This window comes from Temnothorax longispinosus, chromosome 5 (genome assembly GCF_030848805.1).
Source record: "Temnothorax longispinosus isolate EJ_2023e chromosome 5, Tlon_JGU_v1, whole genome shotgun sequence".
Classification (NCBI taxonomy): Eukaryota; Metazoa; Arthropoda; class Insecta; order Hymenoptera; family Formicidae; genus Temnothorax; species Temnothorax longispinosus.
In genome coordinates this window covers 7,720,493-7,741,199 of record NC_092362.1, presented here as the reverse complement: position 1 = coordinate 7,741,199, position 20,707 = coordinate 7,720,493, and the positions used below count along the sequence as shown (strand labels likewise).

Genomic DNA, 20,707 nt, shown 5'->3' with positions numbered 1-20,707 from the left:
GATGATTTAGGAGATTTGCATTCAAAAAAATCAGAAATTTAAGAACCTCTGAGTTCTTTCATCGCTCGTGTTCTCTTGATACTTTTAGTGAATTTCTCGGCTGAGTCGTTGTAGGCAGGATCTGCGTACGCATTGCGTAGAGTATGTGAAATTGTGACGTCATCACCTGGAGGCCATTTTGGCTCAGCTGGTCGTGACAAAAGGCAACCTGAATAGCAGGACGCCATGTCCTGTCCCACGCCCGTCACACAATAGAGACAATATACGCGTGTTCAGTGCGACGCATATGTCGATGTCGCGGATTTGTATGTGTTTATTTGCATTCTATGCCTCTATGGGACATGTACAAATTACACATTTACTTTCAACACTCTCTCTCTCTCTCTCTCTCTCTCTCTCTCTCTCTCTCTCTCTCTCTCTCTCTCTCTCTCTCTCTCTCTCTCTCTCTCTCTCTCTCTCAAAGATATTTTTTTTATAATTATATTTTGTAAGCTAATCTAATTTTACCATACACACACACACACACACACACACACACACACACACAAATACAATAATTAAAGAAAAAATATATTTGTATTTTATATCAGATCCAATGAATTGTTTCTGCTTTTAATTTTTATTTATGAACAATTAAAAGAAACCCTCTCTAAGATAATTCATATACATTTAAAGGATGAAAGAAATGGAATGAAGAAAGGAGGTGCGAAGAGGCAAGTTCTCGCTTCAGAAAATATTTTGACATGTACGGTCGGTGGCGGTGGTTACATGTGGTGTGTCGGGTAAATTTTTTACGTGGGGGTTTTGGGTTACACTGTATGGGTTGGCGCTTTAAAGCGATACACGACTCGTATAAATATTGCGCGCCTGAAAATGCACCGTCAAGAGCACGTCCGGGCCATCCTCGACTCCTCGAGGCGGAATTGCGAAGAAAGGTAGACGGGCGAGGGTAGTGGGAAGAGAGAGGGCCCTTTTCCACCCCTGCTTGTACTCTATCCTCTATGCGGATACAGTGACTACATTGTGGGTTTAGGGTTCATTGTGCGTCCGGCACCATGGGTATTGTCGCGCTTTTTCGAGGACCGGAGATTCACACCTTTTCACAGGCGCGATTTTCCACGATGAGCGCGTTCTATTGAGCGAAAGAGGATGGGACGAAAAATCAGAGAACGAAAACGCGATGTAAATCTTCCTTGGACACCGTTGTTTCTGAAAAAAATTATATAGCGTCCTACATTTTGGATAATTTTATTTTGTTCATGATGGTAATCGCAAAAATTATGACAATGTCACTCTTATCAATGTAGACAATGTAGTAAGATGTTATTGTCTATGTGTACGATGTTCTACATACTTGACGTCTGTGTATGATGACTGATTTTATTTTATATATGATGCAAGATTTTTATCAAATTAATTAATAGTGTGCACGATCTCTTTTAATTAATTTTTTAATCATATTTGCTGCTTGTTCTTTACTTTTGTTGTCTAGTAGTTGTATTCATATTACAGCAAAATAAATCAATTCAATATTCTCGAGTTTGATATTGTCGAAATCGATATAAAATAAATTATTAAGTTGCATTGTCTTCTGTTATTTCTTCAAGAATTCACACCGGTAATTAATTGCGCTAATTTCAACGAGATTTCTAAGGGATGTATTTTCTGCGCTTCATGAATTTGTAACGAAAGGAGTTACAAAGCTTGAAAGGTCTCTCTCTCTCTTTTCTCTCTTCCTCTCTCCCTCTTCCCCCTCTTTTTCTCTCTTTAAAAAGAAAGACAATTAGACTCTTCTTACTAATCTGGAGGGGAGTCAACGTGACGTTGAAGAATTTGGTCTGATCGTTAAGTTTCTTCCATAGTACCGATACTGGGGCACTTTTTACTAAAATTAGAAAACTTTTACATTCTTCTTATAAAGCGTCATGACAATCGGCATAAATTAAATATAACATTAAGAGATAATATGTAACTTAAGTATAAAAATATATAAATAGTAAAATTAACGATTAGTTTTTTTCTCTCTCTCTCCCTCTTTCTCCCTCTCTCTCTCTCTCTCTCTCTCTCTCTCAGCTTGTGCTTAAATTTATTAAAAAAACTTTTATACTACTATTTTTATTTCTATTGCATTGCATTATGTAATCAATTAAATTTCCTACAGATTAATGTATTGTAACATGTATAAGATTACTGATATTAAAGAGATATTATAAATACAATCACCAATCTGTAGGATATTAAAAGAACAAAATAGATTTCTGTAATATTACATTTTCTCTTACTTCGGCCTGTATTTGATGGTTCGCGAGCTATGTTTAGATCAGCATATGCAAGCGTAACTTTGTCTGGCGCCAAGAAACAAAATATGCAGCACAAGTTCAGAAATATAAAGTTACATCGAAAACAGCCGACAGTCAACACTTTCCTGAAACGTTACATATGTCTTTAGAACGCCGTATTGCGGTGCTTGGGATAGACTACTTTCAGAGTTTTCGTAAAGTCTGATATAATGCTGTTTAGTCAAGTCGAGCAGATAATAAAAGCAGATAGTAATCAGATTTCACAAGTATGCGCTCTTTATTACTTCAAGAGAAGAGAGACATGTGTTAAAATAATTGAATTAAACAATCGTGATTACTGTTTTAGTCATATTCTGTATAAAAGATTTTGATTTTAAATTAATATATATATATTATATATATATATATATATATATACAGTTGGATTTTATACATATATATATATATATATATATATATATATATATATATATATATATATATATATATAATTTTTGACAATTTACGCTATTTTACGATTAAAATTTCTTCTATTAATAAGAGATGGTTAATTTTAGCACTTTAGCAATTAAGTAATGATATTAACGGTACAATAAATATAAGCGTGCACTATCCAAATAATTATGAATTCATTGAATCATGAAATGTCTCAATTCGTATATTCACTGTTCGCTCGGTTTTCGACATTTAATGATGTTATTTGCAAAAGATCTGTTATTTATCATAATTATTCCATCCGCGTGACGGCGCGTGATATTCCATATCATTCACACTAACTGTTTTAATTAGGATAAATTGTCTGAATATCGACGTTAAATGACAAGAAGTACATACAAACATTGTACAGTCGTCAAACACTTTACCTGAATTTTTTTCTAAATTAAAAGGATATTTGTATATTTATTTGTACACGTAAAAAAGAGAGAGAAAAATATAGTTAGACTTGTCAGAATATTTGAACATTTTTTAAATAATATATAATACAATCTTTTATAATTTAAATGTAATATTAATTAAAGTAAAATCCGGTTACAAATTGTTTTTCAAAGAGTTTTTAGGCTCTCAATATGTAAAAATATACAAATTGCGTTATAATTTGGTAAATGTAATAAGCATAACATATACAAGTAAATAATAAATATCTATGTAATATAATTCCTATAAAATTAAAAATATACATTACTATTTGATGTGAGAAATCGAGGGTAGCACAGTATCTTGACAAAGCATGCATCTCTGTTGATGTATGTCACATAATTCATCTTTCGATAGAGGCTTAAGGGCTCTCTCTCTCTCTCTCTCTCTCTCTCTTTCTGTGTGTGTATGTGTTTTGTATAGATTAATGTCTCAAAACTGGTTAATTTATTCATAACTAACTCAATTTAATTCCAAACTAAATTCTTTTAAGGTTCTTAATTGTTAAACAACAGCTCAGTATGAAATTTAATGCATTACAATAAAAAAGTATTATTTTCCGTGTTTTTTATATATAAATTATACATATATATAAAGCAATAAATATCGATAATAATATTAATATTCATTTCTGCAGAGATGTTATAATACCTGGCAACATTAAAAGAAAATTTTATAAATTACATTACTAGCTATACACAATTTTGAGGATCAATATTTATCAGACGAAGCAATCTTCACACTTCTTCACGAACGTACGATATCTTTCTTTGGCGAGTCCGAGATGTTTTACGTCAGGCACGTAGAAGCTGCCCGCGACGGCGGACACCTAGTAACGAGGGGCTTTCTGTCGGAATTGGTTGTTTTAACAACTGTGCAGCACTTTGAGATGCGAGAGAGTTTTGCGTAAGACAGACAAAGACACAAAGAGAGAAAGGAAATGTAGCAAGAAAGGAAGGGGAAAGAAATGGGGGCGGAAGCAAAACGTAATGTGGAGGAGCTCCCAAATATAGTGGATGGGCGAGAAAATATGCGGTTCTCGCGAAAACGCGTTTCTGAGGTATAAGAGCTACGAGCTTAATAGTCCAATTTGACGGCAAAGGAAAATACCGCAGAGAATCCTGCAAGTAAAAGGAGATTTGCGTTGCTGCCTCTGGCGGTAACAGCGATGCTGCGCTAAAAAGACTGCTAGAAAATTGAAAATGTACGGAAACACGATGTAGAATGATGTAGAAGTGAAACTTAACCGTCCAGCGTTGTCACTGATTTTTCGCTAAAGAAATTGCGAAGTTTCTTTGGCACCGATTCGATATATATTGTATCGATTATTATTTGTATAGACGAAAAATTTTATAACACAATTAGATGAAAATATCGGAAAAATTAAAAGTAAAATACCATAAAACAAAACTAAAAGGTTATGATTTCAAAAATAAGTGCAATCGTGGAAATTAAGTAATGTCTTTACCTTGATAAATTCGTTAAACTCTGATACATATATTTAATATTTAATTAGCTGATCCCGTAACTCTCTCTCTCTCTCTCTCTCTCTCTCTCTCTCTCTCTCTCTCTCTCTCTCTCTCTCTCTCTCTCTCTCTCTCTCTCTCTCTCTCTCTCGCGCGCGCGCTCTCTCTCTCTCTCTAATATCTGGCTCGCACAGATATATTGTATTTCACGTCAAAATATTTTGATATAAATTAGTGATGCTGAACACACCTCATCATTGAAACGCTAATCGGTAACGGGAGACTTTTTACTCGAAATTTGAGTACGTTTCCACGCCCGCTGTCAAATCTTAAATCGGCTGCTTAAAGCTGCTACGCCCTTTGAAATATTGTTACCTTGTTAAGTTTATACTTTCTATAATAAAGCTAATTGTAAGTGATGTTATAGCTCTATTTACATTGCCTGAATTAAAGACAATATTTTTTTTATTGAGGTAAATTCATCACTAATCTGCTTTAGATAATCTTCAACAATCATTTCATCACTCATATCATTTAATACGATTTGATAAAGTTGTATAAGTTAAATATTAAAATTATTTGTGTATTTTATTCCTAGATAATCCTGGTGCTTAAATTAAAGAAGCTTAATTGAAGAAGATTACTTTAAAAATCTTTTTATCAAAATTATATATAATTATAAATAATATTGTACTGTTATAAATAATTATACTATTAAATATACACACAGGAGTTTTAGTAAGCAATATTACTTTTTAAGACGCAATAGCAATTACTGAAACCATTAATTTAAGAAGTATTATTGCAAATATTCCAAATTAATGCATAATTTATAATATCTATAAAATTTGATATCAAAAGAAATAAGATATTAAAGAATTAACGATATATTTTACAAACATTTCCATAAATTGCTAGTGATAATTAATTGATCGACTATACGATTGTGACAATGGATGTTTGTAGCAAGTAATGCAGAAACTTATCCCCATTAGATGCAAAGCTCATCCTCAGTAATCATTTTCAACTTGTCGTCTCTTGTTTCGAGCGACATCGCTTTGCAGGCTAAGCGGGTCGCGCTTAATGGCTCGTAAAAATCGAAATCATCGCGCACATGAATACGTAAGCAGTTTTTTCAGTCTTCCAATGTGCACATGATGTCATCATATGGCGATAATGGTTATGACATCTGTAGAACTCATTGCTGTAGAATCACGAAAAGTGACGATAGCTAGTATTATTTATTACTAATATTTGGATTGTATTTCTGCCTATTTCTCTCATTTATGGTTAACTAACAAAATTGAAATTCTTTGCAATCTATGAAATAATGCTTTAGAAATCTAATTCTTATTTCGACACACTTGAGGACTATAAATTATAATTATTTGCTACTAATATAATTAAGAGATTAATGCACGTGTGTTTCATTTGTATGGTTTGGTGGTTAGTTTTATTTGCAGTTTCTCGTAAACAAAATACGTAACTCGAAAACGTTACTTTTATTACACTTTTGTTGGATGGAACTAATATCGCATACACACATCCTACAAGCACGATTAATTTTTTACAGTGCTTACATTCGAGAAGTATCATTATAAATTCAACTCGACTACATGAACGCATTTACGTTTTTGGTAGTCGAAACTTTCTGAAACTTTTCGAGAAAAAACTAATGAATTTGCCTACCAGGAAAATATGTAAAAGCACCCTAACCACAGGCATATATGTACACATGTGTATGACATATACATATGTGTATAATAGACCGAGCATTCTCATTGTAGAAATTCTGGCAAGATCTGAAGGACAGAAGCTATGCTTGCTGAAATTGTTTCCTTGTTTCTCCAACTCTTTCCTTCTCCCCTGCACCAACGATAGTTAGAAAAGGTTAGAAAAGGAAAGCGTCTCAGCAAGCATATCTTCTGTCTTTCAGATCTTGCCAAAAGCTCTTCAATGGCAATGTTCAGTTTATGATCCTAACGCATATAAAAATTAAATTTTGGACAAGTTATGACTTTCCACAGATATATATGTTTTCTCTTGATAAAATCAATTCTTTTCTGTTTTTAACTCATATTCTATTAGATTTTTAAATGTTATATAGGTTTTTTCATATTTCGGTTTTTAAATAAATATATTAACGTTAAAAAAATTTAGAAGTATTTAACATTACCCTTGATTCTTCGTTACTTACATGTACATATGTGTTTTACACAAATTACTTGCGTCATATATCTTATTGAGTAACTAAAGTCTTGTTTCAATTTACTGCAATATTTTTATGTTATATAGAAATATCACATTTTTATGCAAATCTTACCTGGACTCGTATTGGAGAATGACCCTTTCGATTGCGAAAATCCTAAAACAAAGAAAAAAATGTGTTAAATTATCAGTAAATAAGAATGTTAATTAATAATTAATTAATGAAAATAGTTCAATTCAATAATTACTAAATTTTATTATGGGCAAGTAATATATGACTAATAAATGATATTTGTCTAAAAAAATTAAGTAAATAGTTTAACGTTAAATTTACATTCCTTTGAGAATGTATCATTATTAAATGGATAAGTATAGTACACACAGTTAACGCGAGCTTTGACTAACAAATGCGCGGAATAAATTTGATGATTATTTCATTTCTCCCTACTAAAATATTCTAAATCTCAATGCTCTTTATCCTTCTTTATACCTACAGAAACATACATTACGCTCAAATGCGCGCTATTCTTAATTACTTAGAGCAAGAATTAAGTGTAACTCAATTAATTAAAATCTTATAAAAAGATTTTTTCTATCTCAAAGGAAAGGAGGCGTCCGTGATCTCGATCGTCTCGTTCAAATGATTCTTAAAAGAATCTGCTGTTCTACTCCCTGGCTATATCTATGACAAAACAAAGTTAATCAATTTGAAATCTAAATCAACAATAAACGCCCAGAATATTTATTAACTGCTCAAGGATAAGAAAGAAGACTTTCTGAGTTATTTACATGCAGTCGATTTCAAATATATTACTTTTAATGATTTTATTAAAAATAATTTGACACAACTATAACGTAATAAGCTACATTCTTTTTTAATTGAAATTAAGAAATTTAAATTATTGATCATACAATTGTGCTAGTTTACACATTGCTTCATTGATTAACATATGTTACAACAATATGTAAACAAATTAACATATCCTATAGTACTCTCTGTGAAATATAAATTCTTTTCTGCCTGACGTAAGGGAATATTCATTTTATATTTTCTAAAGAATCTTTGCAATTATATTCTTCTATTTATTTACTATAAATGCTCGCGATTTAAATATTATAATTAATCTTTAACTATTAATTGCTCTTCCAATTCTATTATGTAATAAAGAAATAGGAATTTTTTTAATATTGCAAAAGCAATATTTAAAGCAAAAACCACCACGTTAAGACGCTTCACAACGCAGCCATGTTCTGATAAAGTCATCCCACCGTGCGTGACGTAGAAGCTGGGGTGGCGAAAAACAGGGGTTGGAAAAGATTTGCCTTCTAAGAAAGTTGGGGCTTGTTGGCGGGTGCAAGATAGACTTGGCGTTTCACGGAGGGAAGGTTGGCAATGATGGTGGCGGAATTGCACCCTCAAATGACTTTAACGAGCCGGCGTCTTAAAATAGGGATGCCAAGTTTGACCCGAGTTTGCACGTTTGTTTGATAAATTAATCCAGAAAAGTACAGCCCGCCGACGGAAGGTTTAACAAGCCTCACTATTCAATCTACGGAAAGTGGTACGCTTAATTCTTTCAGGAAAATTTTATATATAACAATATTTGTATATAACGAAAAAAATGATTGCTATGTTTATTAAAATATTCTAGACATTCTGAATCTTAGATATTATGTTTAGAGACATAATTTTGATATAGACGCAAAACACGTTTTAAATAATTCATTTTAATGATACAATAAGTCTGATAGAATAATCGAGAAGGAGAGAGAGAAAGAGAGAGAGAGAGAGAGAGAGAGACTTTTAGATATTTTTTTTAATTTTGCATCATTTTCAATCAATTCAAAATATACTAGATCTCCATATCAATATGAGCATGGTTAAGCCAATACATCATAACATCAACTTTTTCGTAATGCTATTAGCTAACAGATCATTGTACAATAACGTTAATTGCACAAAAACTATCCAATTTTCGGCAAAAACATCGCCGGAAATTGAGCTCTCTTTCAGCGTAAATACCACATATCGTGTGCGAAACTGTTCACTTGAAATCTCAATAGATTGATACGACATTCTACGGTTTTTCCTATCCATTTTCCTTTCACGAGATCGGCGGCTGCCGAACGTGGTGAAACTTAAACCTCAATCGCGCATTCGGGTGGAAGGTTTCAGATTTTTTGAAAACCCCATAATGCGCATCGCCTCGTTGATGCGGTAGAGGGGGACAGACAGACCCCCATTGAGAAAAATCCGTTTCCTAGGCTCGTGTTACCCGGCGTATTTTGACAAGATCTTATTGTCGTCGCACGGCTAAGCCCTATTGACCCTATTATGGCCCTATTAGTATTATACTAGGATTTGCGGTTACTCCTTGAAAGGAGTCCTCTACGGGTCTCTTTTACGGTCGAAGGCGTGCACGCGGACTGCACGAAGGCTGCAGGACACGCCGCGCCGGCCCATTCAACACGCTGCTCAATGCTCGAGCGTATCTTCTCAATAACTTGACATGCGATTTCTTTCGAAAGAATCAAGTCTTCTCTGTTTTTACATTTATATTTGCTGCATAGTATATAGCTGCATATATTTCACTTGCTACTTATTGCTAGTGCAGGTTTGTGAAATTTCAATAGAAAATTTGAAAAGAAAAGAGAAAGAATGAAAGAGCGTAATTGTTTGATTAAAAATTAGGTAATTAAATTATTGATCAAATTTAAGAAATCATATATCTGAAATAAACTTATAAAAATAAAAAAGCATAAAGATGTAAGTATTAAAAAATTAATATAATCTAATTTATATAAATATATAATAACAAGTAAAATAAAAAAGCAAGAAAACATTCCGTCAGATAATCAAAAATAAGAGAAAAAAATAGATAAGAAAAACGTATATATAAATCAAGAAACATGGTAGTATTTCGCGCCAAGCGAGACCGCACCGTGACTCTTTTATGCGACGCGACGAGTTGCGAGTACCCGAGATTTTGAGATCTCGGTAACCAGTGATATACACACACACGCGCGCGCGCGAGGGTCGGTACGAAAGTAATGCCTCTTAATTTTTTTCTTTCAAATCTGGAGCCATAGAAAATTTTGCGTGTATATATGTATGTAAAGTTAAATTAACTAATAAAAGGAAAATTTAATTAATAAAAAAAGCTAACAAAAGAAAGAAAATGTATATAATAAAAATAATAAAAAAAGATAGAGAAAACAGTTAGGAAATCAATAAGTATCTACAAAAGTGCGACGTACGACACAGAGATTGGTACACTAGAAGAGAGAGAAAGAAAAAGGGGAAATGGAAAGGGAATGCACGAGTAACGGAGGGATGAACGGATGAGAGAAAGGGTGGTATATGCGTGAACAAAGTAGGGATCAACAAGGAAAGAATTTTGTAGACAGGAGAGAGGAAGACAATTATACGATAGAGCTACGAGAGCAAGAAAGTAAGGAGATTAGGAAAAAGGAACGCAGCAGAAGCGTGTTATGGCAAGACAATGAAGGGGAGAGAGGCAACAACGACGCGCGTGTGTTCGAGGCGTGATTTCACGTATGCCTGTGAAGTACTCTTTAGTGAAGACAATCGAGGTGTTGGGTTGGAAATCCGTACCAATTTGAGCGACTTACGCGCATTCGCTTAAAAGCTCAGCAACAACACACACACACACACACACACACACACACACACACACACATATATATATATACATTTGTATATATGCATATACCATGTTCGCGGAATATCACATCAGTATCATATGTATGAAAGCAATGCTATATGAATGCGATAAGATAAAGCATCAGAGTGTCTATTAGAGCGAGCAAAATAAAATATAAAATCAAACTAGAGAGTGGAATCTCTCTCATACAAGTTAAGAATAAAGAACAGTAAAGTTTATTTTTCAGAAAGTAAAGTGATTGTATATAAAATAAAACAAATGGGCGACAAAATTAAAATCTTATAAACTAGTAATAACATTCAGTATATATATAACATTTTTGCCATAACATTAATAGCAGAAACATTTAGTTATAACGTTTGAAATATTTAATAATTTAATTTAATTGAAGAAACAAACCAATAATAAAAACTATATATAATAATACGTGCATTTTTTTCTCAATTTATGAGATGGAAAGTTCCAAATTTAGAATATCCAATATAATGTATTATATATAATTGTGATGAGCAAACTTTATAATAATGAATTTTATGCAAATACAATTACACATGTACAACGTAAGAGAGAAATTATCATTTACTTTGATTTTTTTAAGCCTTTTCCCAATTTGTCCTGGTGCAACAACCCTCAAAGTTCAGCTTTCGTGGGGTGCTATACTTTCGCAGGGTGCGATAATGGACATAGTTTGTCGGTAATGTCCGAGACTAATTCCCGTGTTATTTCATTAACGTCCCGCAGGTCCCGAGGGGTGAAGCTTCTGCGCCAACGGGGTTGCCACTGTCGCGCCGACGCGCACCGCCATAGTTGTCCCCGGTCCCCGCCGGGTCTAGGGATTCGTATCGGGCACGTGTCAAAGGGTGAGAATTTACGAGGTGAGTGCCCCCCACGCGAAAAGGCCGATTGATAGCCAGCCGTATGCGCCGCGCCGCCTTGAAACAATGCCGACAAGTTTATGGGACGACGAACCATGGTTACCTACCCCGTTAGCGCGCATGTCTTTACTGGGAGTAGTAGATCGATATCGTTTGTAATGCCGAACCATTGCATTGATTCAAAATCGAATGTACGTTGTTTTTTGGCCGTATAATATTAAACAATTATGTATATTAGATGGTTCTTTCAATTTTGATTTAATATTGTGATGCATTGATTTAAAAATTATCGCGCAAAATAAGAAGAGATTTTAAATGTGTGAAAATTATATAAATTTTATAATAATATACAATATTATGTGTTAATTAAACTTATATCTAATTTACCGAAAGTCTCTAAAGAGCGTTTTGCAAAGATTACATTTTTTATCCAATACAAATGTTTATGTGATTAATATAAATTTTAAGAGAATATAATGTATTAAAAATGTAAATTTGTTCCCTACCATCTAAATGCGTAATTTAATATGAAATAGTACACAAAGTAATACATATATAGTATACTGTTTTTATTTTATACTATATATATATTACTTATCGTATATTTCGCTTTTAATATATTGTTTATCTATAATGTTTTTTTCTTTCTCTTTCTCCTTCTCTTTCTCTTTTCATTATTATGTAACACTTTATTACTCTGTCTCAAATACAAGTTATTGTAAGCTCATGAATAATCTAAATGAATAATCGAAATTAATATTTGACAAATATGCGCAAAATCATCATGAAGCAAATTTGAAACTTTGATGTTGTTTCGCATCAAAATATATTATGCCAAATGATTCGAGCAAAATTCGTGCAAAATTCCGCATCTCCGTAATCAACATAGTTGCCAGGCAGAAGCTATAGAGCGTGAAGTGGTGCTTTTGTCGGAGACCCGAATTGATTTGTTGAAGCGGATTATACGATTAGGTACTGCGGCGACGAGGGTCAAATGATTGACATCGCGACGAGAGTATAATGAGAGAAAATTATTTCTCTGCCTGATTCGGGAAAACTCATGGCAATCAATCGTCGAAGGGAGAATACGAATTAGATCGTTATGCCCGAGCAAAGATATACAAAGTGTCTTTCAATGGATTCTGTAGCGAGCCATCTTTCACCTACAAAACTTTTGATTAATTTGGATATTTTTGATATTATTTGTATGACATATATTTGATACTGACTCTCTCTTGTAATCTTTTCTTAATAACAATATCAAAGGGCATTATTATCTATCGTAAGGAATCGAGGAAGGTTTAGTCGAGCAAAATTCGATTTAAAATTAATCAAAGAATCCTGAATAGATAAAATATGGATCGGTAAACAAATAAATTATGTACAAGCGACTAATTATGTACAAGTGTACGTCTCAAGCAATGTGTTTTAGGAATGCATGAAAATCGTGCGACTGCTTAGCAACAATGAAAATATTATGACAAATAATTCTTAACATTTTTAGATTTTCTACTACTACTTAATATTTTAGCATTGATTTTAATATGTATGTTTTCTATACGTACACACGTACAGGATTTTAATTATTTTATTTTAATTATTATCAAAATTAAAATAATTAAAATATAACATATGGTAAAAATATACGCCGCAAATTAAAATGTAATCATTAAAATGCGCAAAATGCATACGGAGTTTTTGCTTTCGTTATATGAGAATTGAGAAATAAAAAGAAATAAAACAACAAATTATATAAACGTTACTGTTAAAATAATTTTAACATTATAGGTTCACGTACCTATGTTGTAAATTTTATTATTTTTATTCTATGCATAACACAAACACAAAATACAATTATGTCACATAAAACAAAAAAATTAATTTTGGTAAAATAAAACAAATTAAGCAATATCTCATATAATTAAATTTGAGAAAAAAATGATCAAAAAATTTACGAAATTATATTTATATATGTATAGTGTTACAATCTCTAATCTTCCTTATTAGATTTTATAGTAAAAAATTCTCTTGATTAACTAATATTTATCAGTGAAACGCGAAGGACTATCACCTCTTATATATATTTAAAAATGAGAATTTTTTCAAACATTTTTGATAGTAAAATTTTATTTATTATTTTCAGCGAAAAACGAGGAAAATGCAATAAAATGAAGTTTTTTTTTTGTAGTTTGTTTGTAGTTTCAGTAAAAAATCGATGTTTTATGTTTTCGATCAGGTGTAAGGCGCATACTGACAACTGACAATTTTTCTCTTACCGAAGATTACCGACAGAATTATTTTGAGCGTATAACGTGAATTGCAACGCGTTTAAAAAAGAAGACGTCCGTGCTGGAAGACTAAATTTTCCTCCTTCTAACGGTGAGAGCGCCTCCGGTGAGAGCAGTGTTATCCAATTATTCTAAGTTGTTAAGGCGAGTTAGGGCGCTTAAGGGACTAAATTAAGACATTCCGCGCGACAAATCTCCCAAGAATCTCAATTAACTTCTCTGGGGGCGCCAGCACTTTAATTAACTGTTTAATTTCGTTTAATTTGCATTCGCAATTGCATAAGCTGGGCTAGGCGCCGCGACTGCGTTGCGTTTTCTTGCGAAATAAAGCAATAAGAAAAAAGCTCTCGGAATATATTTGAATTATATCAAAAATGAAAGGTACCCGTTACAGCGTGAATGCCATTTCTTTTCTTTCCCAAGCGTCACAGTCTGCAACTTGAAATTCTTCTGGTCTTCATGCATTAATTGAATAAATTTCTTCTTTTTTTTACTTCTCATTAAAACTGTCTCTTATACAATTTTGAATAATATTTTAAGAAGCATTATATATTTTTGTTAAGTTGTTGTAATCATTAATTTGCCAAAGTCTTAAGTTAATATACAAAATTTTTCAAAATTTTTATACGTATTTTATTTTACACAAAATGTTTAAAAAGCAGATGAAAAACCAGGAAAAAGAACCCTTGCTAGAATAAATTTCTTTAATGTAGATAAATATGGGGCATTCTTTCTCAAAATAGCCACCCCTCTGCATATTTTATTTTTGAAGATAAAATGCTTTGCGAGATCTCAAAATTTCCGTCGAAAACTCAATTTTTGGATGCCGTATGGCGATTTTTATTTACATTCAAGGGTGGGGCAGTATAACCAAAATATCGCTCAAACTACCCTAAAAAATAGGAAAGTATACAAATAACATCTAAAATTTTAGCAGTTTCTATCAAATTCGATGCAACTTTGAAACAAAATGGTTTATGACATCCAATTAAATAGTTTTCAGACGTTACCCCCCATTATAATCAAAATCAACCTTTCAAAATCACCCCTGAATCATCATTTCGACAAATTGACAATTATTCTAAAACAAATAGAGTAAAAAAATTTAAATAGAGTTCACGGGCCGTGAAATTTTTTCAGAATATATTTCAATCAAATTCACCCCCATAAGGATCATAACCAATCAATAAAAATCATTCCCTACACATCATTTAGACAACTGGGCAATTATTCACAGGCAATTAAACATAAAACTTTTTTATTAAGTCTACAGGCCATAGAATTCTACCAGAATGTATTTTGATCAAATTCACACCTATGATGATCAAAATCAGATATGTATTGCCTGATGGTGGTCACCATAAATATAATTCTAAGTCACATGGTACAAGAATATCTGTCAGGTTTTAGAAATGTTGATTAGGGGACGATTTTTGAGGGTTTGTTACGATCATCATGAGGTTGAATTGGATCAAAATATTCTGATAGAATTTTATGAAAGAATTTCACGGCCCATGAACTCTATTTAAATTTTTTTACTCTATTTGTTTTATAATAATTGTCAATTTGTCGAAATGATGATTCAGGGGTGATTTTGAAGGGTTGATTTTGATTATAATGGGGGGTAACGTCTGAAAACTATTTAATTGGATGTCATAAACCATTTTGTTTCAAAGTTGCATCGAATTTGATAGAAACTGCTAAAATTTTAGATGTTATTTGTATACTTTCCTATTTTTTAAGGTAGTTTGAGCGATATTTTGGTCATACTGCCCCACCCTTGAATGTAAATGAAAATCGCCATACGGCATCCAAAAATTAAGTTTTCGACGGAAATTTTGAGATCTCGCAAAGCATTTTATCTTCAAAAATAAAATGTGCAGAGGGGTGGCTATTTTGAGAAAAAATGCCCCATATAAAAAACAAATTCTTTTGTAAAATTGAAGAATTAAATACTATAATATTACATTATATTACTTATGTTACAAATTTATATCATCTACTTTACATATCTCGTATAGAGCAGAACAGTCGTGAACTTTAAATTTTTTAAAACTGCAATGATAGCCATTTCGTCGATCAAGTATTGTATTACTTTTACGACAGAAATTCCATTCTGTATCCGCGATTCTGTACTACAATGTAAATAAACTAATTTGCATCGCGAGCCACTTACACGTGGTCGCGCAAAAGAATCACGCGTTTGCGTGTACAAATATATGCAAACGTAATCAGTGTCGCGAGTCTCTTATAAGTTAGGGCGCGCGATATTTTTCCCGGAAACAAATCCCACTAACAAATTTGTAACCTGCTAATTTGTCAGAAACTTTTTACTCGGCATATTATCGCACATTATCGCATATTTTGACGCTCGAGTCTTATAATGTCAACGCAAACATTGAACAGCAAAAAAAGGCTCAAAAACATTTTTCTATACGAGTGGATAATCGCATCACGAGAAACATGTCGCAAATGTAGTGAAAAAGAGATGCTAAAGTGTATTTGTTTCAAAAATTTTGAGTTGCGCGCAATTATTTGATTCGCGTTTTTAGCTTTCTAAGAGCCACCGCACAAGACTCTCGTACGGTCACGTAGCGCAACGTAACGTGAGCCAACGCACAAGAAACGTATTGGTTACGGCCGTTACGGCGTTGTACATTTCTTGTGCCTTGATCTACGTTACGTTACCATGCGAGAGCTTGATATGCGGAGGCTCTAACCGATACGTTTCTTGTGCGTTGACTCACGTTACGTTACGCTACGTGACCATACGAGAGTCTTGTGCGATGGCTCTAAGCGTTGCGTCGCGTCTAAAAGCTGCTTTTTCGGATCGTTTGAAGTCGGCAATCAACTAAATTGCCTATCAACGCCTGAGTAGCCCGCTCACGTACTTCCCTTCCTCGCATTTTCTTCCTCTTTCCATCACACATATGCCTTTCTTTTTATTATTATTTGATGTATTGTCAGTATTGTCACTGTATAGTTAATTTTTCTAAACGAGAATTCTTCTACGTTTTCCTTCCTTTCTTTTAGTGTAACTCGTGACTGTCAATACTTCATGACTATCATATGTTATTGTTGGTTTTATTAGTCTTGGGGGGGGGGAATATTTTAATTTTTTTTAATTACAAAACATAAGTTGATCAATTATAAGTTTTAACTAATCGAAAGTCTAACCGAAAAGAAAGAGAAAGCGCATATATTTTTTTCATTTTAATATAATTTTTATTTATAAGAATTATATAAAATTATGTATATGATATGTGATTATAAAAAATTTGTACACGCTTAAGTAACTTTAAATATTAACATTATTTTGTAATTTATTGTTCGTCCTTTTCAAAATTTTTCCTGAATTATATAAAGAGATAAGAAAGTACTGTATAGTTAAACTACAATTAAATTAACATTGGTAAGGTAGCTCTTTAATTAAGGAAATTAGCTTTTATATAAATATTTGAACTTCTTATTATGACTCTGAATTCTTTTTCAAAGTCTATGTATAATGTTTATTTATTTATTTTATGTAATCTCTCACCCATTTTACAGAGCACACACAAAGCAGTTTTACAGTTAACAAGAATTTTAGATAAATTAATAAAAGTGCACGATAAAAGAGTGTAAATGTTGTGTATTTATAGATGTCGTTTTACAAATTTGAGCTTGCATTTTGATCAAAGTTCGATATAATTGTTATTAAAAACGAATTAAACGATTAATTAACATAACGTAGTGAGATCTTATCCTGTGCTCTCGTCTTTAAGTCTACATAAGTTTTAAGACAAGAACGAACGAATGAAGCACACCGAATAAATGCTGTAAGAGGAGGTGCTAGAGTGACATTTGAATGGAACGGCAGAACCTTTGTGCTCTATCTGGAATCCGACACCCGAAAATCGTTCTCAAAATTCGTTCTGCGCCGCAAAATCTCCGACGCTTAAAAATAATGACATGATTCTTAATAATATTAGAGCAGTTTGGTGAAATCAATTATATACATCTTCTACTATATATAATAATATACAACTTTAGATAACAGGATAATTTTTGTAAAAATGCATATATGTGTATTGTATACATATGTGCATACATACCTACATACATATACAACATATACGCCGCGTATAGGGATATAATACATAACGTAATATATGCGTTGCATACTTTAAAAGAGTAATCCTGTATATATACACACGTTAAATTTACTGCATACATTTAAATTTATGTAATTATTAATAATAATAAATATAAATATTTAAATAAATTTTTATAATCCGTACACATCATTTTATAAAACTGTTTCTATTTATTCTATTTATATTTTTTAAATATACTTGGAAATATGAGTTTTATATTGTCCTTAATATATTGTTACACAAACGAAAAAAATTTATTTTACATATATGTAAATGATATAGTAATACATAATTATATAATTTATCATAGTTTTACGTTTTTATCTTTATTATTTAATATCTTTTTAATCAGATTAATAAATATTAATAAATGAGTAAGATATTTAATGTTTCCGTTATACACATGTTTTAATGATTTCAATATTATAGTTAAAGTATCGATGTCATCGACGCAGGTTGAGAACAGTTTGGTAGACGGAACGGACAGCCAGTTTTGTCGACGCTCTTTGTGTTTTGGTGAGACATTGCAGACCTGCCTGACACTCAACTCATTATACCACTAATTATTTATAACGTTTGGGATTATTCTGAGGAAAATAATCAATTCCCACAGCCCATTTCTCTTTATCCCTTCCCGCTATAGACATTTCATTGAGGGTTTCGTTAATTGCATGCTATTGAATATCTTTACCAAAACTACATTTAATTAAATGCGGAAAAGAGCAATATTATATAGATGTAAAAGAAAAGAAAAAAGTTTCTTTATGAGCGCGCTAATTATTTGTCGCGTGCTGCAAAGGAAATAGTTTCCAAGTTACAACGAATGATATAATTTGACTTTTGGGCTGCTAAATGCATAAGGGAAATTCATACTTAATTCAGTAGCAAATCAACATATCCGGGAAATAAAAGTTTCTGCTTTGATCGAGTGTCGGACACTCGAATGTACTCGATTAGCACTTGTGTGCATTGAAAATGTAAGACAGCTATGCCAGCTGCCCGACCGAATATCGTTTTCCCAAAAATTCCCCCAGATTCTTGGCACATACAATGTTAACGATGATGCGCGACAAAGGCGTGTGTCAATTTTCGGTAACTTGATCTTGAGTGGCTTTCTGTTAAGTGATAGCTATAAGTGGCAGTTAAGTGCTCGTTTCACGCTAGAACGACGATACGCCTATTAATTTACTTCGGTGTACGTGATAAAATAAAGGGTCATAAGTTCAATCTTGTTTACAATTAGCAAGTGTTTCATGGAACCCATGTTGACGAATATATATCGTGTAAGAAATATTGGTAAGACTTAACAAGGATATTAAGTTTAGACTTTTCATAAAATAATTAGAAACTTCTGAAGATTATAAGACAAAAAAAATAAAGACTTTCAAGGAAAATAAGTAAAATAAATATTTTTTCTCTTCGCTTTTCAGCAGATATAAATTGACTTATTCGATACGCGGTTGCATACCTTATAAATTATAAATTATAAATTATGTATAACAATAAGAGAAAAAATTACCGATATTTAGTGCATGGTATTCTATTTTATAGAGTATTTTATCAAGTATTTTTCCACAGGCGAAACATGAAATTATAAGCTTTTTTAGACTCGATTGGTTGCTACTTAACAGAGGTTTAAATTCAAAATCATCGACTTACCATGAGGTGGGGTGTGTTGAGTCGGGCTATGTTGATGATGATTCGTGGTAACAGCCGTACCAGGAAGTACATGCTGCGCGTGTGCCGCAGGATGCAGGTTGACGCCGGGCGGCGAAGCCGGAAGTTGGCTTGATTGATGTACCTGATGATGCGGTACATGGTGGGCTGGGTGGGGATGGGGTGGCGGTAGAAAAGCGGCTGCCACGGCCGCCTGCGCATTCAGATAGGCCATCCTTGAAGCCGTAAGATTGCCCAGATTCCCTAGATTTCCCAGATTCCCCAAATTGCCTAAATGATTTAGGCTGGGCATGTATTCCCATAATTTCGAGTGATGAGGCGCAGCCGGGGCATAGGAAACAGCCGAAACTCCGGCGGGTGGCGAGCCCTGCGGGGAGCCGCGATCGGTACCACTTCTGTTTCCGGTACCATCCAAACCTAACAGCTCCTGAATCGCGAAAGCCGATCGCTGCTGCTGCTGCGGCATCTTCGTGTTCTTTTAAACGGGGATCGCACAAGCTCAGAGCGACATACTCAATCGCGTATTCACAAGAACCAAGTGACCATTGATCTTTGATCCACAAGTTTGACAATGGGGCATGTAAAGGTGCTGCAGGCAAATATTGAGCCGCGTATAGAGCCACCAGCTAATGTCAGAGGACATTCGGGGAACTTAACTAGTCGACTTATCTACCGTGTATTTTAATTGTTTAAATTACACGAAGCGCGCGATTAGGTCTTCCAGATTGATCGTTGTTCTGTTTCCTCGGAAGATTCTTCTTCCGACGTTTATAGGAACTCAATCAAAAAGAATCGTTGCACATTTCTTGGATATTTAACTGGATTTCTCAAATTTAAACACAGAAACCAGCAAAAAACAATACAAATTTTCTAATCTGGGTTACAAGACTAGTATCATTATCATTCTCAGAGTAATTTTTCCGTTTTCCAAAATTGCCGTATTAACGAAGTAGCATTATCAAATCTGATAGGCCTTGACATCACTCTGCTTCCGGCGATTATTTCCATACGTGCATGCTTTTTCGGAATTTTATGTCTTTGTTGTGAGGCCGTTTAACATTAGATAGATTTACAATCACATTGTATGCAATTGCCACGAAGAAGCCCAAGCATCTCTAATAAGCTTTTAAATAGCTTTTTTTCTACATGTGTGTGT

At 33.1% G+C, this 20,707-nt stretch overlaps 1 protein-coding gene across 4 annotated transcripts in view; it reads right to left on the bottom strand.

The window, feature by feature from the left end:
- The window catches only part of LOC139813094 (uncharacterized), a 56,179-nt gene that overhangs the window by 33,784 nt on the left and 1,688 nt on the right, over nt 1-20,707 (bottom strand). For 3 of the 4 annotated variants that reach the window (XM_071778404.1, XM_071778402.1, XM_071778405.1), the window contains exons 1-2: nt 19,534-20,701; nt 7,005-7,046 (exon numbers count right to left, since the gene is read on the bottom strand). In XM_071778404.1, the coding sequence (XP_071634505.1) occupies nt 7,005-7,046; nt 19,534-20,017 (526 nt within the window). In that variant the 5' untranslated portion in view covers nt 20,018-20,701. Of the gene's footprint in view, nt 1-7,004; nt 7,047-19,533; nt 20,702-20,707 lie in introns of those variants that run through there. The other variant, XM_071778403.1, reaches the window with a different exon arrangement.